Source organism: Tinamus guttatus, unplaced genomic scaffold (genome assembly GCF_059628265.1).
Source record: "Tinamus guttatus ecotype Peru unplaced genomic scaffold, ASM5962826v1 Tinamus_guttatus_pri_ptg000287l, whole genome shotgun sequence".
NCBI lineage: Eukaryota > Metazoa > Chordata > Aves > Tinamiformes > Tinamidae > Tinamus > Tinamus guttatus.
Window position 1 is genome coordinate 3,591,593 of NW_028288821.1, and position 25,776 is coordinate 3,617,368.

Genomic DNA, 25,776 nt, shown 5'->3' on the forward strand with positions numbered 1-25,776 from the left:
GTGCTTTCATTTGCATTAATTTTTACTTGTAAACTAGAAGTGTAGGGTCTTCATTTTTGAAAGGCATAGCTACACTGGGTAGTAGATCTGACCCAAGATGCCATCACAGGACACAAAAATTATACAAAGGCTATATTTTCAACAACAAAAAGACATTGACAGCCCTGTGACATTGTTATGGGATGCTTCATGAGGAAAATGGTGTAAGAACAAGAAACTCCCTGATAAACCATTTTGTAACCCTAGAATAGGAGAGCTTGTTCTGCTCCAGTTTTTGTTCAGATAAAAACTGTAAAATCTGGAAACAATTAAAAAGGGAGAGAATTATTGGAGAGAAGACAGCTTTTGCTGTTTAGCTGGACAGGAGACTGGGAAGTGGTCTCCTGAAGGGGCACAGTATTGGCACTCACTTTGGCAGAAATTCAAGATTTGGGGGTATATTACGAACTGCACCAAAGTTCCTTGGAATGAGAAAGCTCTGGCTTGGGTCTGGAAACTCCATTTCTCCAGGGAACCACTGATAAGGCAAAGGTTATTTGGCATTAAGATCAGGGTGAGACCCTAGATATCCTGGAAAGGGGTTGGCATTTGAGTTTGCCTCCTTAAAGTTGTGGCTGCAAGGGTTTCATACATCTAGACAGGGTCACTTTTACATGTTGGACAGAGTGATGGAGTTGAAGTAGCTCAGTAAGTCTTCCATGGTGAAGTCCATGGTGATCCCTGACCCTGCATAACAACGCTGGATGAGATCCTCAAATTCCTGGTACTGCCGTATTAACTCTTGTTCCATGGCGTGCCACACCACCTAGGGAAAAACACGCAGACCATTAGCTGCCTCCACAGCTGTGTGCTACACAGGGTACTCTTAGACCATGCCTTGGTGCTCATCTCAGTTTCTGCTGCCTGAAGGGAGAGTGGAGCAAGTCTCTGCGAGGGCAGCAGAGAAGTCACTGAGGAACAGGATGAAGAATATTAACAGGGAGAAGATAAGGCATTTGGAAAGGTGAATGGAAACAGTGGTTAGGAGACCTCTTCCATACTTATTGCTTTGCAGCCCTGGCCCTCCAAACATCACAACATTGCACCCAGCTGTAAGGCCCACATTGCAATTACCGGCAAAAGATTTTCCTCTGGGGAGAGATGCTTGTGAATTTTCCTGTAGAGGGTCTCAAGGGCTCTTTTTACTTCCTTGCCAGGGTATTTTTCAACGACTTTTCTCAGCTCCTGCTTGTTGTAGGCCAGATGAAAACTGACTTCCTCTTCCTTCACCCCTTGAGCCACACGAGCTTTCACACCTTCGAAGAAGTGCTAGAAAGGCAAAGAGATGCTCAGCTAATGAGCTGCCTTGGAGCGGACTCCTGTGTAGAGGTTGAAACCTGAGCTCTTTGCTCTGGTCCCTTCCTACGTCTGATTTGGCAGAAATCAGGGTTAGAAGCTGTAAAGAATTTCCTCTGTTGTTTCATTTTCTGGCTGTTTTGCTACATCATCCTGCCATGCACCTCAGTAGTGGGCCTGGTCCTCCTGGTCATCTCCTCCTAGATATGGAAGGGCTGCAGCTAGGTCCTCCATAACTGCTGCTTCTCCAGGCTGAACAAGCCCAGCTCCCTGAGCATCTCCTCACAGGACAAGTGTCCCAGCCCCAACTATTTTGGTGGATCTCTAGTAAAATTGCTCCAGTTTATCAAGATCTTTCTTGTCACAGTTGGGCACACTACTGAAGATGTGTTCTAATGCAGAGTGAATAGAGAGGGACCTACTGGCTATAGTTCTGTTCATAAAGCCAAGCAAACTGAAATATTCTAAGTCCCAAAGATTTTCAGGGGAAAAGGGGTCCCTAAAGAGTATGAGCTCTTTTTAAAATTAGACGTGGGCTCTTACAATACGTAGGCATTTTTGCAATTTTTCCTTACATTAGTGAATTGACCTCAAACTTGAAGAGCTACCTGGCATGCAAGACAAAGCCTTGTCAGGACTCTGGAAATCCTTGAGCGGAGTACAAAGTGTCCTTGTATGTTAGTCACTTTGTTTTGTTGTCAACAATAAGATTAAGCTTTCCCTCTTATATGAAGGTTTTGAAGTTATTTAATATAAAAGAACATGGATGAACTGGATGTATCAGAATGCAACTGAAGGAGGCTGAATCGCATCTGAATCCCGATCAGAATGGAACCAGAAATCATTCCACATACATTTGCTTTGGCAACTGCAGAAAGTATCCCTGTGAGAGTAGCAAGATGAGAGCCAGGCAGGGGGTTTGCTCCATGAGAGCATTCAGCCTTCAGGAACGGAAAGGAAACCAGCTAAAACTTGTCTAGCATCACTGCCTACACTTCTCTTCCATGCATCTAGTCTGCATCTAGTACAGTGGGGTCATTTGCAGTTTCTCCCGTCTTCATCCTGGTGTGTTACTTTCATTGCTAAAGGCCAAGAGCTCTCTTGTTCTCAGACTGAAGTACAATGATTCTGCACAGGAAAAGACTTTCATTCAATCTTAGCTTTTTCTCTCTCCTTAGGTCACATAGTCTAATATTTTTCTACAGAACCTTTAGATTATAATTTCTCTGACAAGAACTTTGTTCAGTGAGTTCATAATTCCTTGAAGTGGGTGCCTCTGAGACCCAAGAAAAGGTGCTGGACAAGGTCAGTTTAAACCATACTCACATTGAGTTTCTCCAGAGGCTGGCCCAGGTATTTGATGACATATTTCTCCAGGTGCTGACTATATCTTTGTTTGGCTTCTTTTTTTTTGCCCTCCAAGCAGCCTATCTTCTTTTGGCACAGGAAGCAGTGAATGTGGTGGAAATTTTCCATCATGATCATATCTGTATTGGCCTTGAGGTTTGCAGAGGACAGACTATTGACTTAAAAATAAGAGGAAAAAATCAAACAGGGAGAGAAAAAGCTCCAGGCTAGGTTGGGAGAGACATGAGATGAAGAGACTGACAGACAATGGCAAATCTTTACCAGGAGTTCAGGTGACCCTCATCACACACTCCTTAACTCTCCAACCATCTTGCCTTGCAGAGGCATTTGGATGCCTCCAATCCTCCCAGATTTGGATGCAGGACACCTCATGCTTGTTTCCACAAAAGGGTGCAGATACACCCAAGCTCACTCCAAACCTGTCTCTGAACTGAAAGCCAGGGAGACACGTCAGTGTGGTGCTGACACAGACTTACGAGCACAGACACAGCTCACCACATTGCCAGCTGGTCTAGAGAGAGCCAGAGCCTGCGTGGCTCATTGCACATGCGGAGCAGAGACAGCCGTTCTCCCCCAGCATGGTAAACATGCCATTAGACTGTCTTATTTGAATGGTCTGAGTTCTTCTAATACCAGAGGGAGTAACTATCCATTACGCAAATACTAATCCCCACTCATTAGCTTGATTACCTATCTTACCTGCGTTGCTGTAAACATTCCTGGAGCCTGCAGGGGCCTCTACATATTAATTCTTGAACTGCTGCTTAGGGGGTCACCCCAAGCTCATTTGCAGACAGGAGTTGGCTTTCTGCAGGGATCTGCTTTCCTAGGGATCTGCAGTTCAGAGTCTTGGAGCTGTTACTTCTACAGCACCTCAGGTCCTCTCCAGGCTGGAAAGCAGGACTCTGAAAATCAGCTATGAACCCCATGCAGCTAAGTGACAACAGAGAAGTCTAAAGAAATCTACCTGCCTGGCTTAACCAACACCTCCCTTTCTCCTGGTGGTCTGGGTGTTTTCAGGGGAATTGCCCTTCTGTTATTACTGCAGGGCAGTTATATCCTCCAGAACACCCCAGCTGGAGCCAGTTATGTGTAGCTCTGAGCTGCACCAGGTGCAGAGAAGAAGAAGAAAAAAATGTATCTAGGTGATACAACTCTATGGGAACAAGCAGAGCTCTCATCTGTAAAGTGTCTGTAGACAGGTGCTCAGATAGATATGGCCATGCATGAGTACCTGGGGAGAGATGTTATATTAGTTTTAAAATATCAGAATTTTCTTGACAAAACGAAGTTCTGTATTTCATGTGACTATCATTGCAAAAGCTCACTTCAGACCTAGAAGACAAATCCTTGCACAGCCCAGCCCATCTATGAAAGGAGAGACTGAAGTTTCAAAACAAAGCACATCCATCTCAGGCCTCTCTAGCTGGAATCATCTCACCTGCCGTCCCAGTACTCACTGCTGCTGAAGACGCTGCCAGCCACTCTGACGAGCGCTTTGTCCAGCTCGCCTCTCCGCTGAGCTGACCTGAACACCTCCTCTGAGAAATTCACAAACTCTTCAAAGCGGATCACGAAAGGCAGGATCCCACCTCTCACCTTGCTGCTCACTTTCACCTCCTTGATCTCTTTGCACAAGGTTCCCTGGAAGTAATAGAAAAAAAACAAGGCGCTCAGGCCCACTGCAGTCCCAGTCTCGTTCTGCAGCATGGCAAGACACATGCCAGACAGCAATCAGCCCTGGTGTAACCACACTGCCAAACCCTAACACTCCATCTTCAAAATGGCCAAGTTTGTGGCATCTGGGGACAAACTGGCATTGCAAGTTGAAATAATGAATCAAATACTACTTCTCTAGTTTCCAGATGATGAGTTAGGAATGATGATGGATGATGAAGTAAAGAGCATGTGACACTAAACCCCACTTCCCTCACTCTGATTCCACAAGGGTCTATTCCTCCTAAAATCAGAGCCAGACCTTGGCCTGATGCATACCAGAACCTCCTTCAGCAGAGCTTTTGCTAGAATAGGAGTTGACAAGAACCTAGAGGAAGACAAACATTACTCTAGACTACTTGGGATTATTTCTACTGATAATGGGACACTCACAATGCATTTGTTGAAGCTGCTTTTGGCCAGCAGCAGCATGTTGCCCAGGACGGTGTTGAGGAAGGATGAGGGAAGAGATGAAGAAGAGCCCCACATCTCAAAGATGGAGTCATTCAAGGTAACCAAGATCTGCAAGCAGCTGAATGGGTGGACTTTATTGCAAACATCTAGAAAGCTTCTCAGCTCTGGTTCCAGGGAACTGAGGATCTCACTTAGCAGTCGGGTTGCAGGCTCATCTAGCCTAAAGGAAGCAAGCAGTTAAATGAGAAGTATTGGCATTGTCACCAGCTGGAGTGAACATAGAGAAATGTAGAGAAGAGTAAATCAAAGCCTTCTCCAACACAGTAGAGTCTGCATAGACTTGGGTTATCTTTATGCTCCTTATTGTCTCTGCTTGGGTGATTTTGGACTCAACCTCTAGCAGGAGGGCAGGTTAGCTATGGAGTCAGGCTGCTCTGCTCCCACCAAGCTAAGCTTGCTTGAGCTGCTTTCTCAGGTTACTGTGCTGACAAAAGCAGCTTCACCAGTACTGAAGCAGAGCCATAGTACTGAGAAGAGGCAGGACCAGAAGGTTCTGCATGCCCAGCTAGGAGTTTCCTGGCTATTGCTGTCCAGGGTGAAAAATTGGGACCATATAACTGAAATCTGGATGGTGGAGAGTAGAGGGAGAAAGGGAGGAAAAGTCCCAGCTTCAGTTCCCCAGCCAGCTCCTATAGACACCACAAGTTATGCACTTGCTAGAGCAGCAAGATCTCTCTGATTCCCCACATACAGGCTCCGAGGCTTGGTGCAAGGAGGGTCCTCAGGAGATGCCATGCTTTCTTCCCCCTTAGTGGCAGATGCCTGAAAGAATGAATGGGATGAAAAACACAATTAATTTGCCAACATCTCATTAGTGCTCTCCCCCAGAAAGAAGAACTTTAAATCTGGATTTCATTTCAGCAGAAATAGAATCATAGAATGATAGAATCATAGAATGCTTAAGGTTGGAAGGGACATCAGAGGTCGTCTAGTTCAACCCCCCTGCACACGCAGGGTCACCTAGAGCACGTGGCACAGGACTGCGTCCAAGCGGGTTTTGAAGATCTCCAGAGAAGGAGGCTCCACAACCTCTGTGGGCAAATAATGCTGTCTTAAACTGCAGCCCATGTTCAGTGCTCGGGTACAAGCTAATCAAGATCCTATGATTTTGCTGGTGCTATTGATTAGGTCTAAGGCAACTCTCCTTTGCAATCAGGAAGCTGTGTTTTCTTGTCCTTCTCCCTTACTGACTCCTGACACTTAATATTGACTCTTGCTAGAAGACAGGAGTCCAGAACATCTCAGATATCTGATACTGGTAAGCAGCCCCATGTTTTGATTGCTGAGTTTTGTATCAGTCAGGTGGGAGTGGAAAGGACCCTGTCCTCATACTTGCCTTCAGCACCTCCAAGTCTGCAGCATCCTGGTTTAGTAGGAAGAATTCCTCAACGAACTCCTGTTCTGCAGTGCAAAGGGGTTGCAGCTCTTTCAGCACCTTCTCCAAAATCTGCTCAGAAAACATTGGGCACATTTAGAAACCCCTTCAGGCACATTAAGGACATTGGACTAGGTATTTGTGTCCACCTGAAATGAAGCCTAAGCCACTGTGAGGAAAGATGCCAGCAGTACAGGCCTTACATGCTCTGAAGCATGTATGAAGCACTGAAGAAAGGACTGTAGGGTGGCTTGCAACACTGTGGCACAGCCTTTGTGGGACAGGTGAAGCATTTAGCAAACCTCGGCTCCTTACTTTGGTGACATTGCCTCTGTTCAGTATGTCCTCCGGGCCCTCTCTGCTCTCAGGGAGGCTTAATCGAAATTGCTGTCTGCTCCCGGTCACCATTGGCTTGTCCAAGACCTCCTGTAGACCTGGAACAGGGACAGTATTTGGTAGGCATGTGGACATCTCTGTTCCTCTCCTCACCTCAGTGTTGCAAAAAAAAATCCCAAGAAAATTAATGATTTGCTTCATCATCTTTGCACACCTTGCAATGGAATGTGATGAATAAGAGGTATTTTTCTTGTTGGGAAGCGGGAAAAAAAATCAGGAAAAATTATCTCCCTTCAGCAAGCAGGAATTAATTTCTCAAGGCTGTAAATTTCCCTTTGAAAAGGGAATGGGAGAATGAGGAGAAGAAATATATTGACTTGCAATTAATTGTAAACGCTTTGGGGTCTGCATTCAAGACTGTCTCATAATAAATAAACAAGCAACCTCTCAAATCTACAGCTGGTGTATTTAGAACTGATCAGCACCGATGTTACTTTATGAGGCACAAAAGCAACCCTAAAAACATCACTGCCACAGTAACGAGTCAGACCTGTCTCAGACCTCATACCAGGGAGCAAAAGGATACTGCTTGCACACACTGCTGATGTTGGTCCTACCTTATGGTCTCCTACAGGCCCACGGCCTCATCAGCTCTATGAAACTCATCCATGGTGTGGGAGCAACACTAGCCTCAGTCTTCGACCTCGCAGTATGAGACATGAATCCCCAGAGCCTGCCCCAAGCCTCCCCGTATGGGTTCTACCACGGGTGGCAGGTCTCAGCTTTCCTACCTGCCACGTAAGCTCCAGTGGGAAGAGACTTCCCACTTTGGGGTATTCTATAGGTGTGCAGTAACCGGTTCATAGCCATCAAAATGGCCTGCCATCCCTGCACTTGCCTTCAAAGAGATGGAATTTCTTCCCAGGATTTAATTACTTCCTTTTCTTATGGGACTCACATAAATATGAAAGAAAAATAGACATAGCACTAAAAGGAAATCACCGCTTTAACATTTCCCAAGAGAGGATCAGGCATACTTGCTGCAACACGTCTTTCACTATCTCTTTTTATTTTTAATTGTTCTGTTTTATAAAGGGACTCTTTAATAGCCAAGCCATTTTGGCACCTGCAACGCTCCTCCATTTTAATGGCTTTCTGAGCAAACCCAGCTGTGCTCTGGCAAAGAGCCAAATTTTGTGGATTTGGGTTTTTTTCTTTTCCTATTACCCATCAGAATTAAAGTCTTTTGCTCAGTGTCTAGCTAGGGATGAGGGCCTCTTTATCCCATACACAGTCTTTGCTGTTTCTTTTTATTTAAGTACAAAAGCGCATACCCTTGCTCAGGAAATGCAACCTGGTCACATTACTTTACAAGCCACAATCTGTCTGCTCCTGTGCATCTCTCATGAGGTCATCTGAGCCCTGCCAAGGGCTCTACACATTGCTTTATATGGTGACTGCTGTATGGGTACACATATCTCCTCTTCCCAATAGGATGGATCCGTAAGAGAAAGGATGCTCAGCTGTTTGGGAAGGTAGAGTTGGTCCTATACAAACTGGAAAGGGAGCACTTAGGCAGCGTTCAGCCCTCCTCTGGGCCCATCCTGGCCAATAAAGCTTTGTGAGGGGTGATCACCCAACGCCAGCCCATCGCTGCCTGGTCGGGTGGTCTGTCAGCAGCACCGTGGGAGAGATCTTTCCTGACAGCTCTTACAAAACACTTTTCCGCATCACGGTTCATTATCCCAGCATTACCCTAGAATTATTATTACAGCCTGATTTTATTTTTTCAGTTATTATCTTCTTCCTATAGTCTTTCCTTCCAGTTTCAGAAACAACTTTTTGCAACAGCTAAATTGATACTATACAAAATAGCATTATGCAGAAAGGATTTCCTAACAGCAGCTTTCAGAGCTTTTCAGACACTATTGCCTTCTATTGCCTTTTATTATCACCTTTATTATGGCCTTTTAGAACCTTGTTTTTAAATTACATGAAGGAATAATAAAGTTACATTCACTTTTCTATATAACTCATTTCGACACTTTTTATCGTAACCCCCTTTCCTGCTAGAAATAGCAGAGTCGTCGATCCCTGTTTTTCACAGTTTCCTGGTAATTGTCCCATGCTTGTCTCCTTAGTTTGACAGATCATTCTGTCCTGGAAAAATTGATTTCTGATGACTATAAAGAGGTTTTCTAGGATTGTTCATTTTCTCTATTTCTAGCAAAAATAAAAAAAATAATTAAGATTTAATATCTGAGCATGTGGTAAAATTCTTCTGTTGCTCTTCTTTCTCTCTCTTTTTCCCCTACAGGGGTCAAATAATAGAAAATGAAAAGAACAAGGGAGAGAAAACTCAACTTATCTTTCTTTCCCCCTTCTCCTCTTTCCAGCGGAAAAAAATAAAAGGTTTCTTTGTAATTTCTTTTTCTTCTTTTTTAATAACAGAATGAAACAAAAAGGCTTCAGGACACGTGTGCTCAGTTGCAGGTATGTGTATGCTGCTGGGACTGGCTCTTGTAATGCAGCTCTGAGCCCAAACACAAGACAGGGGCTGTGGGCTCCATGGCAGGGCTGAGCTGATTTTCTTTGCAAAACTGCCTTTCCCAGTCAGCAAGACCATGAGCTCCAACTGGAACTATGTCAGCACGAATTTTATATATTATTTATAGTTTAGTGAATTGTTAAGGGGATTATATTTCAAGCCAAGCATACTGTAGTGATGTAATCCCTCCTCTTCACATCTGGGCATCTGGGCAGCTATGGAGAGAATAACTTTTTAGGCAGCAATTACTTTGGTATAAGTCCACCCCTGGACCCCCAGGGAAGTGCTAGGAATGTAGCAAGAGGCTGAGCAGATACAGTGCTTGTTCAGCTCTTGCTTTACAGTGCTTTGCTGTCTACCTCCAGCCAGGACATACAGTGTCTCCTGAATATAGACACAGTGGCAGGATAGATGAAGAGCTGGAAGATGTGATTATAGTGCTCTGTTAGACTAAACACAGAGCAAAGCAATTTTCTGACATTCAACTCGGGCCAAGTTGGCAGGGAATTTTTGCATTACAATACTCAGTTTTCCTTAAGGAAAATGAGATTTTTGAAAAATCAAAGCGGGACCAGAATAGTTTCTCTTTTTATCTTCAGAAAAATCCAGGTGGAATATTTTGAGTCAGATGCAAAAATTAGTGTTGAAATGATTGTCTTGGGACAACATTGCCCCACAGTCAACTTCCTATAAAATCATTCTACTCTCACAAATACCTCTACAAATACACTTGTGTCCTTAGGGACAAGCTTGGTACTTACAGGTTAAAAGACTGTCTAAGGTGGCTGTGACCAGCTCTGCTTGCATGAAATAAGGACTAGGTATTAAACTGGTAGTCACATGTCCCCTGTCTTATGGCTCCTCAATATATGACCTCAGTATCCACTCATATTTTGTGAGTCCTAAAAGGAGATGTCACACAGAAGCTAGAGATCTGAGAAGCACATAAACTATGCTGAATAATACATGGTGCCAGGACTCACACACATGCACTCCCTGGTGTAAATCAGAGTCACTTTGTCACTAGCTACAGCTGGAGACTCGATTCATAGAGGAGAAAGTAAATGCACAGCACAAAATCAAGGAAAAAAGTGTGATGGGGGACTATTGCTGCATTGCCTACTTACAAACATATCCCTTCTCTGCAGAACAAAGGTCACACTTGCAGAATTACTTACTGGCCTTTCTTCTTCCTAGCAAGAGGCTTTTGGCTTGTTCAAAAAAGGTTTTGATTTCCCTGTCATAGAGTCTGCTGAGGTTCTGGGCATAAACCTAGAAAGACAAAGAAGACTTCATCATCTGTCTATGAACAGCTCTTCTCTCAACTGCTTCCACAGCTTTTTCTTCACCCTCCCACTTACAACAAAAATTAGCAGAAGGCAAATGAAACAGACCCACTGGTCTTTGTGTGAGACCTTTGGAAAGCCAAAAACTAGCATGAAAAATAGAAACCAAACCTCATTGAAATACAAAGAGCAAACCCAATCACCTAACAAGCCCTTATTAACAAAGGACAAGAACATAGAGCTTCCACAGAACCAGTTAAATAAAGCAGCATTACATAAAACACAAGATTTATTGCATTCATTTCACACTTATGTCTCTCTCATTTTAATTTCATTTGGGCATTTCTGTACTGAGACCAAACTTTAGAATTTCAAGATATTTTATTCAAAACAATGATGGCCCTGAGTACCATTTCTGGGTGATTTATACCAAGTAGAGAGCTCCACGTCAGGTGGCCAAGCTGGCCTGATGCCCCCTACAAGTCCCTCATGTGGAAGTTTGCAGGCAGTTCGGGTTTCATGAAACAACCCTTTGACCAATGTGTTTCTGGCGGGTGGTTCGCTGCAGGATGACAGTCCTACCTTGGGGAGATCACTGAAGAGGATCGGGTTGGCATTCCTCAGCCAGGCCATGAGTGGTGTGTAGTGCACCAGTTCCTCATGATGGAGTCTGTGGTTTGGTGCAACTAGCTTGGCAACGTGCTGCACGAGACCTGGAACTTGAGTGTTTCCCTTAAAGAAACAGCAGAAGTTGTTATGCAAACCACACTCGTCAAAAGCTCTGAAAAATAATTGCCTCAGAATCACCCTTGAATTCCCAGTTCTGCAAATGCTTGAGAAGCAATTATAGAGGGCAAAGAGGAACATGCATGTTCATTTTGATGTCCAAGTTTAATTCCATTTTATGGGAAATTGTTCATTTTTTGGAATTCCCAGCATATTGATCATTCCAACAGTTCAGCATCACCTCTAGATTCACCGATGAGTGCAGAACTCTCCTGTAGCAAGATGGAGTAACTCCAAGTGATGGCATATCAAAACTGTTTTCAGCTTTTCAGGAATGGAACCAGAGAAAACATGAGCTGTATCATTAAGGCCTTGGAGAGGAATCTCAAATGAAAAGCAAAAACAAAAACAAAACCCCCAAAACATATATATACCAAGAGAGAATTGTTTTTTTCCTGTAAGATACCTCTCTCTTTTCACAAACACAGCTGCTTGGTTGCTCCCTATCAGTCATGTCGCCTCCCAGATGTACTTGTTAATGTTTGGAAGGGAATGCTAACAGTGTCAGCATATAACACGAAGCATTTGAAGGGGTTCCTTTTCACTTCATAAGATGAAATCCAGAAGAGTAACATTTTCCCTTCCAATAATTCCCTATAGAGACATCGTCCACTATTTTTTTTTTTAATTGCAAGGGGATAACTGGAAAACTTTAATCAAATATTCCAGGGACAGATTTTTAGCCTTGTGTTTTACGTTACAAGTGGACAAACAACGACCATAGCTCCCAAAGCAAAACAAGAGAATCTAAAGAAAAAAAAAAAAGTTAGGCCTAAACATATTTCTTTACAACAAGACCAGAGGATTAATAAATGCCATTGCAGGGAAATCTTTCAGATGAGCTGACTATATGCAGAGGTATGCTGAAGTGAAGGAACCCCTTTAGAAAAGGTTTCCTTTTGCATGCCTGCAAAACCACTAGAAGGCTGAGGGGGTAGCAGAGCAAAGGGAAGTAAAACACTCTCCTTGGCTTTTGAGGGAGTGCTTTTATGTTAGCATTTCCTATACTGCTGCTATCGTCTCTGAATATTTACATCTTTCTGAATTTTGGCTTAGCATGTGAAACGTGCAACCTACCTGCAGCTCAAAGATGTTTGTAATATGACCGATGAAGCTATTTTCAAAGTTCTGCTTCAGTGTTTCAAACATGATCAGCTGCTCCGCTACTGACTGTAGCTTCCGGTAACCTTGGGAGTAGAGGAGAAGGTGTCACTGCATAAAGCAGCAGACTGTTGTGCTCAAAGACCAGCAGCAGCCACCCGCGGACAAATAGGACACTTCTACAAGGCATGAGTTCTAGAATATATACTAGGACTTAAAAACCCACAGAGGGGAAAAGACTTGCTGTACAACCACAGTTAGGGAGACAGGGAGGGAATTTACATTAAAAAGTATAGAAAACCATTATTCAGCCATTGTCAAGTCCAAATGCCTAGTTGCTGCATAAGAAAAGCTTGGAATTTGTTGCCCAAATCAAGACCCAGACAGCTCTTCAGCACCCACAGCATTATATCCACAGTTTATACTTCTATAGAGAATTATATTTTTTCCCACATCTCAGTACTGACAACTGGACTGTCCCAAGAGATCATAGTTTCCACATTCTTCTACCAGTCCTTCCATAACTGTAAGAGTAGGTGAACATTTCTATTGCACAGAATATCTCACAGATTCACAACTATGCCTTAAATCCAGATATTTATAAGAAGCGTTTCGAATTTAGCATAAACTTGCCTCATCTTTAAGATTAACTGGACCAGCCAGTGCATCAGCCCAGTGGGAGGTGCCTACAACTTGCTTATACTGTATGGAGGCACCAACTTGGTCATTTCCAGGATGAATTGGACTTTTTTTCTATGAAAGAAGCCAGTCCTTCCCAGCTATTCTTCTCCATGGATGTACAGAGGTAATCTTACACTTGCTTTCCCAATACTATCTGTACCTGCTAGTGTAGCTGCTTAAGACTTTGAAGACTTCAGCAAGAGAATCATCCCTGTAAGCTTGTTTTCCCACCTAACAGGAGTAGTTGGGCAGACAAGAGCAAAAGGGGACAGGATCAAAGGAAAGGCTGTGAGAACACAGACATATGAAGAAACTCAGACAAGAACACAAGGCCATCAGGCAGGTGGTGGGAGTTGCCTCACAGGTGAGGCTGGTGAGGACCAGAAAGTTCTACTGCTGCCCTCATGGCTGAGACAAGCTTGCCTTACTGTCTTCAGGAAAGAAAGTGAGCAGTTAACAGCATTTCATATGGGATTAGGAGAGAACAGAAGGTCAGGAGAAGCCTGGAGCAGCCAGAAGCTTCAGGTAAGATGCAGGATGCTTCCCTGAAGCCAGTTTCCCATCAGAGAACATGCAAGGGAGGGAGCAACTCGCACTTGGTATCACAGCCACTGCTCAGCTTTTCAGACATATGCCTTCTATTTTTTTTTCTACTTTGCCTCAGGCAGCCCTCAGGACTGCCTAGCAAGTGTGTGAGGCAGTCCCTGGAAACCACCTACATAAAGACCTCCTCTTTTGGTGATTCGGTGAGTATCTGCAAGGGCTGGACAATACTGCTCCACAGCTGACTGATAAGCCTTGCAGACAGAAATATGTGTCCTCTGCTCACCAGGCTGTATCTGAATGTCCATGCAGGCAGATAAAGCTTCTGTGGCAGCAATGCAGGCCTTTACTCTGATGGGATTGGAAAGATCTCCTTGGCTCAGGGCCTCACAGTGTTCCTTGCTGAGATCGAGGTGGGTCTAACAACAAAGACATAAGAGATCAGGGACAGCATATCCACCTTCCCACCCTTCCCTCCAGCTTTCCATAGGATATATAAACTCTCAAGGGCTCCTCTGCAGTGCAGCAAGGATCCCTACAATGTTTTTCTCATAAAATTATATAGTCCACTATAGTTTTCATCAGGACCCACTCAAACTACCCAGTGGTTGTTCTTGTTTATGATGCACTTTATTATGCAGCAACGTTTGCAGCACCTTTTGACCAGAAGTGTGGTATGCTCTAGCTCTCGTTTCCCACTAAGTTTTCGGTGTGTTTGAGGTTCGCTGAGAGCTTTTCTAATAAATTCAACAGCCTGAAGATTTGTGCCTTTGCAAATCAACATACTGTGAGGAAGAGGATCTCGTCTGTCAGCTTTGCCTTGTTGGAGGTGATGCGATGTAGTAAGGAGTTCTCCTGGTAGATGTGGTCCATCTGCTGCTTCACACTTCCCAGTAGCTCATCATAAACCTGCAAGGTATCCTCCACTCTGGCCACCTCTGCCAGGGCCTCATCAATGGTGTTCATCAGCTGGGTCACCTGATTCTCAGAAGAGATAATGGCCCTAAGATTGGTCTGCAAAATGGAGAAGAAGAGGGCTCCAGCACCGTACCATGGTTTGATCACCACCATCTCCCACAAGGCTTTCACAGTTATGTGTAGTATGCCAAAGATCCTGACACTCACCCTCTCAAGCCAAATCAGAGTTCCTGACGTTATAATGCTCATTAAGCTATTGCAGTTGCCTGTGTTCCGTATTGCTCCTGCAAAAGATCAATGTCTTCTCTTTGCCCTCAGCTAAAGCCTACATTGGCATAGGTCTGCAAGGTGAATGCCAGGCCAGAACAAGACCCTTTTCTGAGCGTATAATGTATTTTCAGAGACCTTTCAATTGACATGACAGAGAGGTTACTGCTGAGTCCCAAGTGAACCTCACCATGAGTAGAAAACAGTCTTTGTGGGATTGGGAAGAGATACAGACCCCTGGCCTTCTTTCTGTGCATTGGAGAGGTACCACGAGGACACTAGTGAAGTCCCTAACCCTTAATCCCCACAACTGGGGATGTCCTGAAAGGAATCCAGAGGGCGATCTAGTACTCGTGTGTCAATCACAGGACATTTGTAAGGAAATCCTTTTATCAGGAGCAGACCATGCCAAAGGCCACAGAACAGCTTGCTGCAGCACTGAACAGCCAACATATGTACTGAGACTGCTGCCAGGTCTTTGCTCAGTGGAACTACTCTGGCAGTAGAATTAATAAGCAGTTAAATCGTGCATGAAACATCCACACATATATGTCTTGAGGAAAATTGAAGGTGCTATCTGCTTATGGAGGTCTTGAGTATTTGTTTTGAGTGGCAGTAGAAATAAAACTGTTAATCATTGCTGACAAGCTCCACTAGAGATTTCTAAACATTAATCGTATCACTTTCAGTGCCTAAGTGCCATGTAGTATAGTAAAGAAAATAATCAATAGACATGGGCCTGGGAGGCTTGAAGCTTCTAATCTGCTATTGTTCCCTCTGTTAACAAAGCTTTTAAACAAGTTTGTCTTTGCTGATATTTTCATCAGCGGCTGATGACTAATTTTTTTTAATGAAAGACAACAGCAGCAGCATCTCTATCCCTACATAAATCCTATGAGCTCCTGCTTATGCGGCAAGTAACCACTAGTCACTGAGGCTGCTACCTGGTTATTTGCTATCATGACTGACATGGTGATTTACAAGAATCAGTTGCGACTGCTTGGAAAACCTGTCTTGAACCTAGGCCTGTGCTCTGACTTAAGTCTATATCTCTGTGCCTGCAAAAAGGATTTCCATGGAGTAGATGTTGGGGATCTATAGTCCCAGTGCTAATGAGTTTGTCTTTTTAAGGCACCTCCAATGTGGTTCCTGTGCTGGTAGCCCCTCACAAGATGAGATCTCTGGCTGGCCTTGGGTGATATCCCTGTGGGAGGGCTGGACCAGGAGTGCAGCCTTAACCCAACCTGGCCACTCTGGTCTTCCTGCCAAAGCGTGGTGACACTTTCTCATGGAAAGCGTGGTGCCACTTTAGGAAGGATATTGCTGAAAGCATGGTAGAAAGAAAGTATTGGGGACAGTGGTTTCAGCCATAGACTGGCAGATTCACGGGATGTCTGGAAAGATCAGAAGAAACCTGTAGAAAAGGGAAGCCTGAAATCAGGCAAACGCTTGGATCCTGAGGGAAAGATGGGTACAGGGAGTACAGATTTTCTACAGGAATGCAGGAAGGCCAGCAGCAGTCTTGCCTTCAAAGAGATCAGCAGTGGGGTCTGAAGCTGGGCTTGCTGATCTAGGCAGACACTTATTCCAACAAATATAATGACACTAAGTAAATGTCCCTTTCGCTCAGAGCTCACCCAGCTCCATGGAAGGCCATTGTAAGCTACACACCAGGTGCAAACCCCTCCGTTCCTGCGCTGCTGTCTTCCAGCCTCCTGCCAGGACTGCAGCCTGTGACCACAGGTTCAGCCAGGAGCTCTGTGCCTCATGGAGCACTGCTAAATTACAGCCATAAACCTCCCACAGGCCCGTCGCTGCAGTGCCTTCAGATGGTCTTATTAGGGCCGGGCAGAGCCGCAGGGCTTGCTGCAAGCGAAGGCGCGCTCATGAAATTGCCAGGGCAGCGCTGGGTGGAAAGTGCTTCCCACAGCCCCCATGAGGGTAATGATTCCGCTGCCGGACACCGTGCAAAGCTGCAGAAACCTGCATGCGTTTTGGCAGGTGCCAGCAAACAGGAAGGATGTAGGAATATCAATGTGAAAATCCGCATGCCATCCCTGGGGCAAAGGCCATGCTTTTCCCCATTCCAGAGCAAATCAGCCCTTACTCACTGTTTGCAAAAGGGTTTGCAAGCCCCAGAGGAGCTCATTTAGCAGAGGCTTATTAGTGTTGTAAAAGAAGAGCAAGGTGCTACTGCTGTGATGTGCTGGGAAACATTTAAATATATGCGTGTCCTCGTCTAACATGTTAGCATTAATAACACTTAATATCCAGATTAATCTTCAGAAATTGAAATGTCCCATTAATTACTTTGTGTTAGCAGTAAGTGACGTTCATTCTTTAGAGAGCATTAAAACAATGTGTTTGACAGCACCGTTCATCTCAGAGAATGTAAAAGAGATTTATTGTTTAGCCCTGTAGGCTATTTTAAAGTTTGGAAACTGAGTTGTAAAGTGCCCATATGACTTGCTGATAGCAAGCAGTAAGTCTGCTTCTGAACAGGTGTCAGGAGTTCTGTTTTTCATCTTAGCCACTATATGGCTATGTAGTATATATAGAAATACATTTTGGTGAATAGAGCAAATTCTGGCCCTGATGGAGGTAGAATTTAGCATTTACATTTCCAGTACATTTTAGGATATTTCCTCTGGCTTATTTTTGCCCTTAGTTCTTCAGTGCTCTAACTATGAAATCCATTATACAGAACATAGGTGCTCCAAACAGTTTTCTCATTATTTTGCTCCACCAGTCAAAGAAAGAAATTATCTTCCAGAAAAATACCATAAATGTGGCAACTTCAGTAAAGGTAAGAGAGCTCTCTGGTCTGAAAACAATGTCGTTTTTCCCCCATTGTCCCTTTCTGTCTCATTTCTTCTCCCAGTTCTATCTCTTTTTTGCGGTTTTCTTCAGCTTTATTTTTCTCCACTGTTATCCTTAACCTGCTGCTGAGAATCCCTCTCTCTTCTCTGCCATCTCCCATGTCAGAGGCTCTGATGTCCATGTACAAACTGGCATTCACATCCCATCCTACACCCGACTGTGTGCCACTGCTTTTAATTTCCCTTCTTCTTTTGCAAAACTGCCTGAGATGCCTCCAACTGAGTCAGTGAATCTCTGTATTCCCTCTGCAGTCATTGGAAAGAGGTCACTCAAGCTAGTGTCCAAGGACAGGTAAGCTCAGCAGGGAGTGAGGTGCCCGTGTTCAGCTGCCAGGCTGCAGGATTTGTTTGCCAAAGCGTGGCAACTTGAGGAGGCACCCGGGCTTGCTAGGATGGCTGTGCCTGGGAAGCATCTCCCCCAAATCCCATGGCTGGATATGGCAGAACCTCACCAACATTGGTCTGATACCTTATAGTTTCTCTTCTTCTCTGCAATGCAGGTGCTGGGATCTGACTGGGATTCAGCATTTTCCTGCTGGGAGCTGCATGGTGCAGCAGAGATGCCTTTGAGATCCTCAGTCGAGGAGAATGTCTCCTGCATCAGGCGTGCAGGGCTCTGAGAGCAGGTCCCTGGCAGGCGAGATGCCTTTTGAGCTGAAATTTTGCACTGCCAGGATGACTTTCTCTGAGATAAAATGCAAGCATAAGAGCTGCTGACAACCATCGACCCAAACCAGGTCCCTTTTTATGCCAGACAACTTTGTTGCTGTTGAATTATGGCCTTGATGCCCTTACCTCATCCAGCACATGGAGATCACTGCTTAGCTGCTCTGCAAAGGCCACCGAGTTGTTCACGATGGGCTCGTACTGCTCCATCAGCCTCAGCATGTCAGCTGCTTCCTTTGGGCTCATCTCCTGGTACGCACTGAGCCCCTCTGCGCTTCCAGTCTCCACAGTGTCCTTACGGTCTTCTTGGTGCTCTTTTCTCCCTGCAAGGGAGAGGGACAGAGATGGCCACGGTCTTCTAGTTATTTCCTTTCATTAGCCCTGCTATGTCAGGGGTCTCATCAAGCTCAGTTTGAGGTGACAAGTGTAGCGAGACTGGCAGTCTCAGCCTGCTGATCAGCTAGGATAAAATCATGGCATGCTGCAAGCAAGGCAGAGATATAGATGGGATAAAGAGATATCTTTGTAAGGGGTACAAAATGGATATCTGATTTGAGTTCTGGCTGTGTTTTCACTCGCCGAGCTCTCCAAAGGAGAGTGCAGGGACACATTTACATGTTTACAAAGCGGAGACAAATTTCAGAGATGAGCAATCAGATCTGACTCCAGTCAAATATACTGATAGGATGTAAAAAAAAGCCCACTCTGAGTGACACTGACAGGAAACATAACATTACCTTCTGCTGTGCAGGAGGGGACATTCACAAAAGTGACACTACTGGAGAGGAATCGGTGGCTCAGCTTCCAAAGGCATCTGATAAAGGCTTTCTTCTCATCCAAGCTGCTAGCAGTCCACTTGTAAACCTTATCAAACTGCAGATCAAAATCCAGGCTGGCCTGGATGCCAACAGTTAATTACCTCAGCAATTAGAATGCACTTGCCGTAGCTCATACACTTAACAGGGTTTGCAGCTTTTTTCAACAGCAGCCATAAAAACAACTTGTATATCCAGGAATCAATGCACTGTTAGGTTGAAGGAGATGGGAGGAGCTAAGCAACACCCCTGTACGACACTTCCGAACTTTGGGATTTTCAGTGGCGCAGGGAGAACATGTTGGAAATGGAGACTCACCCAGGCTCCAGCTGTTACAGGAGAGTCAGCAGGGCTAGTCACAAGAAAAGGATGCCACACCAGCAAAGATACTGAAGTTGAGACCCTGACAACTTGTATTTTCCTTCTCATGTCATTACCTTTCATCCTCATTCACCTTCCCACATCATACCCAGAACTGCACTGGTGCTGGTATAGTCAGGCCCAGATCTCCCGGCGGGCTAAAATGAGCCAGTGTCCTCAGCAGCCCCAGGGACACCTGCTATGATGGACACCAGCTGTCCTATGCCCAGTGTAATTGATGGCAAGTGTTTGACTGGATTTCTTGCAAATAATGAATCCCCTGACATACTTTATACTTCCAAGCTGACAGGAGATGATTTCTCTAGTTAACAGCTGCTGGTTTCTTGTGTTTCTTTCCTGTTGATAAAGAACTCTTTCCCTTGACTGCCATCTCAGGGCAACTGAATAGGATTTGAGAAGAGTGTCCATGGCACTTGGCACACAGTGATAGGCATGATAAAAGCACAGAAAATAAAAGGATGCCAAGAAATCTGGACACCAGATGTGGACAGCAGAACACCCATAGTGGGTCAGACCAAGCATTCAGCTAGTCCAAATACCTTGTTCCACTAGGCTGGATTATTTCCAGATTATATAAATTTCTCACCTTTTACTGCAGGTTTTCATAAACGAACACTGATGAATTCCGACAGTGACAGATACTTGGGAGAAAAGCATTCAAAGGGCAAATCCACACTTATATTGCCCTCAGAATTCCCCGCCAGCTCCCAGCAGCCCGCGAGCTGGCAGTTACTGAGCCAGAGGTTATATCTTTTGCGCTCTGATCCACAGCCTTAGAAGGATGCACTGTCCCTGGTTTCATCTAATGGTTTTTGAATCTATACAGAGTGTTGGCATCTACAGCATCTTGTGGCAATAATCTCTGCAGTTTAATGATGTGCTGAATGAGGAAGCTCAAAGTATTTAGAGTTACGCATGCAGAGCAAGCCCAACACTCACCTTGCCTGACACTGCAGAAGTTCACTTCTGCAACCTCATCCAACCGGGAATCTCAAACCTTTCTTTACCCCAAAATTGAGAACTTTCCGAGAAAACCCAGAAACAGAAGCTCTGTCCTGGTATTGTTCCATAGCACTATAGTCACCTGAGGGAACAGAAGTATGGCCTGGAGAAAGAGTGCCCTTGGCATTTCCCTACAGTGTTTTACATTTACATTTTACATATTTACATTTTTATGTGTCAATATGCATATATCCATGCCCAAAGGATGTGGCCCCATGGAGGGGGCACAAGGAGGTCTGCTATTTGCCACTAACGTGTATGTGTGCGTGGAGAGAATAAAGGAGGCTGCTGAACAAGGAACATCTCACAGAATGAAATCCCTTTTTGCACCATCTCATTAGCAAAGCAGTGTAGCCTGATCTCATTTTCTAAAGAACTTAGATGCTGCACTTATTATTATTATTGATACTAATCATAATAACAGAATAACAGACACAGATTTGATGAGGATTTGTGAAGTCCTATAATGTTTTGAGGCTTGCTTTCTAAACACCTTAAAGCAATGCATCTCACCCCCACACCGCTTTGCAGGCTTAGCAGCAGCCCCTGGAACAGTGAGGAGCTGTGATGTCTGGGGGAGGAATTTACAGTGAGGGTGGTTTATAGCATGCCTTATGAGGAGCTATTAAAGCGGGGAGGCATCCGTTAATCACTTCATAAATATTTATACTGTTTTAGTCATGGAAGCTGCAGCTTTAAACAGTTTTGGACTTGCAGTATCAGGTCACTGCTGGGCCCAGGGGACGGAGGACTCCCAGTGCACCAAAGCAAGCTTGATGGTGTAGTGCAAACCAGACCCTAGCTGTGTGTATTGAGTATTGACCCATAGGCATTTGGTTGGAGCCCTTTCTGTCTGCATTGCAAAAGTGGGACCCTTCTTTCGTTTAATGGACCTGCCAAGCTCAGGAGGGAGGGACTGTGCTAACTTGAGGAGATTGCCTTGTACTGGAGTCTCTGTGCTGCGGTCCCGAGAAACGCTAACACGTGCTGGGAATCTCGTGCAGTGGCTGCAGCTGAAGAGTAGATCCCATTTTAGGAATAACAGGGACCAAGCTGACTGTCTGTGCTTAAGAAAGACGAAATTAGCCTAGAAGAGGTAAGGAGGAGGGCTCCCGTCCTGATGAAAGAAACCAAGAAGTTAATGCACAAGGGGAGACTAAGCAGCTGGTCTGCTTAGCCTACCAGAACGAAGGTTCAGGGATGATGTAGCTAGGAAAACAAGCTGGAAGTCTTAATTCTTTAGCCATTAAGGCATCAAAGTTATCCATTTGCCTCCTAGTAGGTGGGGTTTTAAAATTATAAAATACTTTAATATAGACTATGATCACTTCATGTTGCTGGCTTTGCAAGTAAGGGGGAGAGGACTGAAAGACCTGGAGGTATCTACTGCAAACTTCTCAGGAGCCCTGTTAGTTTAGAAGGCTTGGTAGACTTGAGCTCATCTGCAGAAAGAAAGCTCAGGCAGGATTAAAGTGTCTCTGTTTTTTTAGTGCATGGAAAGACATAAGATAAGGGAACATCAGCTTAGTTCTACCTGTAGCATCAAGATGCCCTGAGAACCTGAAAGAGTGATTTTCCTTTCAAGCGTGCTGTGCAGATGTACTTTATTTGTCCTGGATGTAGATCTGGAAAGCCATTCTTTTTCTCATTTATTTCTACGCTTGTGAAACCTCAGGCATCTTGCCAAGACCCTGGAACATTCACACTAATAAAAAAAATGATTATGACAACTTTAATGACACTCTGCCAGCCCCAGCAGGAGAAAGGGGATGTCTTGTTCATGCTTTCTTCCCCGAAGAACTTAATGTCACCCTAAAAGTGCAAACTCATAGCACCCTCTCCCTCCAGCTTTCTATAATCCTTCTTTCACTAAATGCCTTCATTTAATCTTTAAATACCCTATGCAAATGTCTCTCAGAAAGCTTTGTCAACATGGATCGACAGATGGGCCTGACAATGTGTTCTGCAAATGCTGGAGACCTGACAAGAACAGTGCTGTGCAGAGCCCATCTCTCCAGCCTCTAAATGAGGGTTGCTGCAAAGAGCTTTGGAAGATCCCTGCCTGAGACAGCTGCCCCTGCAGATAAGGGGAGTCTGCCCGTTGATTTTAATGGAAGCTCTGTCAATGCAACAGTCACCCACTCACCGCTCTCCCTACTCTGGCATCCAGCCAGCATGGAATTTCTTAACTTAGAGAAAGAGAGGGATGATTTGGGAAAGAGGAAGTCATTCCAGGCACTTGAGTACACATCTCTGCCTGGAGGGGATAAGGGAAATGAGCACTTTGATAGGACTGAGGAACTGTCCAGGGATGGAGATACCTGTTCATGATACTCTAGGGAATATCTCTGAGGAAAGGCAGAGGACTTTAAAATCTTTTTCACTGGTGATAATTCCCTCAAAACTAGTGTAAATGGATTAAAGATGAGACCTCTTTGGCCCTCTTTCCTCCATTCAGACACATGGGTTGGTCTCCGTCATACTTGAGAGAACGAAGGATCTGGACCTGGCTTCATATTTCTCCCCGCCTCCTCGTGACCATTTCTGTCCTTGACATGAAAAGTAAATCCTACCTGATGGAGAGTCTTGCCATCTACCAGCTTCAGCTCTGCTAGAGGCCACCTGTTGTCTATCTTGTACTGCTCTCCTCGGTCTACCTTGACCTTCACTAGAAATGGCTTCATTGGCCTAAAAGCATCCACTGAAAATGATGACAGAAAAACAAAAAAAAACAAGAACATAGCATTGTTGTCCACCCACTACACAGCTGTTCTCTGTGACTGGATAGGTACAGACAGACACACAGACACTTTGTGACTACCAGATGGGCAATGACCACTGTATTAAGAGATGATACAAGAATTCTGCTAACTTTTCTATTTGTTGAATTTTTCCACATGCAAAGTTCTCTCTGGGGTCTAATCCAGAGTATGCTGATGTCAATGAAGGGATTCTCAATAATTTCAAAGAGTTTTGCATGAAGCCATTGATGGTATGTGCAAAGTCCATAACTCACCAAGGTTCAAATGTCACTAGAGAGTCTTAACAACAGATTTAACAGATTTATGGAACAGACTGTTCCATACCACATTCTCTACATTGTCACCACATGGTTTGACCGATACCCACACTTACAGTTCTATACCATCAGTGAAGCCTGCCCTGCTGGTAGAGTTCACTGGTAAATATCCAATGCCAGGCTGAATTAGCTTACAGCCAGATCTTGGTTCATCCAGGAAAGATTCCCTGCAGCTAATCCTCATTATTATAATTTAGATATCCCTTCTGATCTAGACATTGAGTGGAGACACACCAGCAATTCCAGAGGTGGTTGATGTATTGTAGATGCTGTATAGTGTACACAGTGTAGTTGTATCTCTAAGTTGTACCTTAGAGATACTCCTCTACTGAGTACAGAGGGAGTCAAGTCACCAAGACTTAGGTGACTATTATGGCTAAGATAAACATTACGGTTAAGATTACTTGGAATGAATTAGGTGACTATGCTATCCAGAATTTCATTGGACCTGCAGCTCCCATCACCCCTGAGTTTCTTACCTACGACACAGAGAATGGACATCTTCTTCTTCTTTCCTGTTTTCCAAACACGAACTGTTTCCAGCAGCCTCTTGTTCTGAGGGTTGAACACTTCTTTTTCCAGTGAGGTCCAAAAAGAAGTCATGGTGATGTATGTACGCAACGGCACAATCCAGTTACGTGTCTCACAATGATGCTTGCCAGTCACCACAGACTGTGTTGTGGCTCCTGAGAAACAGAAACATGCTGGAGAACTGATTTGCACAAAAGTTCGTGGCACACTGATATAATATATAGCTGCCACTCCAGGGCTGTCTTGCAGCCAACACAAGTGTTAAGTAATCCTCATAGTCTTGAGACCCAGAGTCAGCTCAGAATCCCTTGCCTACATTAACTGCTCTGAATTCCTGGTAAGGAACTGACCAAATCAATGGGTTTTGTCCAACAGAGGGGCTCAAGCAAGCCATGTGAGCCCAGAGCAGAAAGTCTCCTGCTTCCTTAAATGCAGTGTTCAGGTCCATGGGGTCTTAGAAATAGGCTTCATGGGACAGAGAGCGCAGCAGGCAGGGAAGGTGGCCAACTACAACCTCTGGAAAGCTCAGGCAAATGCAGCTCCAGACCAGGCTGGAAGAAAATGACTCAATTCAGTCTGAAGTGTCAGAACGTTCTGATTTGGGTCAGCCCAGCACAAGAAGGAAACAGTTTGTTTGGGTCATGTTAGCAGAAGCAACGTTTCAGTAAAAATATATTAATTGTTTATAAACTGCATTTTTTATCCAAAACACTCCCACACAACTTCCTAAGCAAGTATAAGGCTCTTGTACCTGTGTTTTCACTGTAAATCAATGCTAGCAGGGAGGAGATGTCAGTTAATGCCTACATAAACACTCAGCAACAAGCAGCAGTTATAACACAGTCTTTGGTCTAAGTGGCAAGTGAATAAGAAAAGTGGCTACAGCTGAACAGTTGCATTTAATGCAAATATTCTGATAGGAATTAGGGATAAATAAAATATACATGCTATAGGAAAACAATAAGATTTAGAACACCAACTTTGAAAGTTTTCTATGAGAAATTCACCGCTACCCAACGTGGTTGCTTTGCAAATAACTGAAACAAATGTAACCTTCGATTGCAAATTCAAAATTTTCAATTCAAAAACACTTCCTTAGACAGTGATGAAGCTTTCCACACAGCCACATGATTGAGAAAGTAAAAATCACATCCACAGTCATTTAAACTATTTTCCTTCCATGGCTGTGACAAGAGAAAGCAATTTTACTGCTCAAACGATTCTGCTATGGCAGCATTTCTTTGAGTGCAATCCCTCCCGAGGTTATCTCCATTTCTCCATTGCTGACAGCGGCACACAGGACAGCAGTGTTGAAATCAGGCCGTCTACTCCTGCTATTCCTCTTGCACTTGCTAATATGTTCATAATAGCAGTTGAGCAATGACTGAAGGAAAATGATTGAAAGCCAAAATAATAGAGAGCTCACTGCTCCCTGATAAGTTAATGAAGAAAGCACAATAGTTTTCATGAATGTGATTGAAAAGCTGTATCCATCAGAGCCAGTCAACTCTTTGTTTTCTAGAGAGCTGTAAGATAAAGAAATGTGATATACAGTGATACATTCTTGAATATTTTGCAGAAGTTCACCTCATCCATCCAGAAAGCTGAACGAAAGGAAGACAGTGTTAGTGAAAAGAAGATCATTCAAAGACGTTACCAGCTACATCTTGTTGAAAATAAGTTGCAGGA

The 25,776-nt window shown here is 44.3% G+C and overlaps 1 protein-coding gene across 1 annotated transcript; it reads right to left on the reverse strand.

Moving 5' to 3' along the window:
• Positions 1 to 4: 4 nt before the first annotated feature.
• LOC104573112 (exocyst complex component 1-like) lies at positions 5 to 24,214 on the reverse strand. The gene is made up of 17 exons (XM_088527541.1): positions 24,036 to 24,214; positions 23,051 to 23,178; positions 19,017 to 19,176; positions 18,409 to 18,602; positions 14,336 to 14,563; positions 13,836 to 13,968; positions 12,302 to 12,411; positions 11,021 to 11,170; positions 10,331 to 10,424; positions 6,584 to 6,702; positions 6,230 to 6,340; positions 5,585 to 5,655; positions 4,813 to 5,053; positions 4,164 to 4,347; positions 2,662 to 2,861; positions 1,114 to 1,308; positions 5 to 805 (listed from the first exon to the last, which is right to left on the reverse strand). The coding sequence occupies exons 1-17, from the start codon at positions 24,157 to 24,159 to the stop codon at positions 650 to 652; spliced, it is 2,598 nt and encodes an 865-aa protein (XP_088383667.1). The 5' UTR covers positions 24,160 to 24,214; the 3' UTR covers positions 5 to 649.
• Positions 24,215 to 25,776: the final 1,562 nt, after the last annotated feature.

Coding starts and splice junctions, on each gene's coding strand:
- LOC104573112 (XM_088527541.1), bottom strand. CDS start 24,159: ATGACTTCTTTTTGGACCTCACTGGAAAAAGAAGTGTTCAACCCTCAG. Junction 13,969..14,335: donor ACGAGATCCTCTTCCTCACA/GTATGTTGATTT, acceptor CTTTGTTGTTAG/ACCCACCTCGATCTCAGCAA. Junction 12,412..13,835: donor GGACATTCAGATACAGCCTG/GTGAGCAGAGGA, acceptor TCTACTCCCAAG/GTTACCGGAAGCTACAGTCA.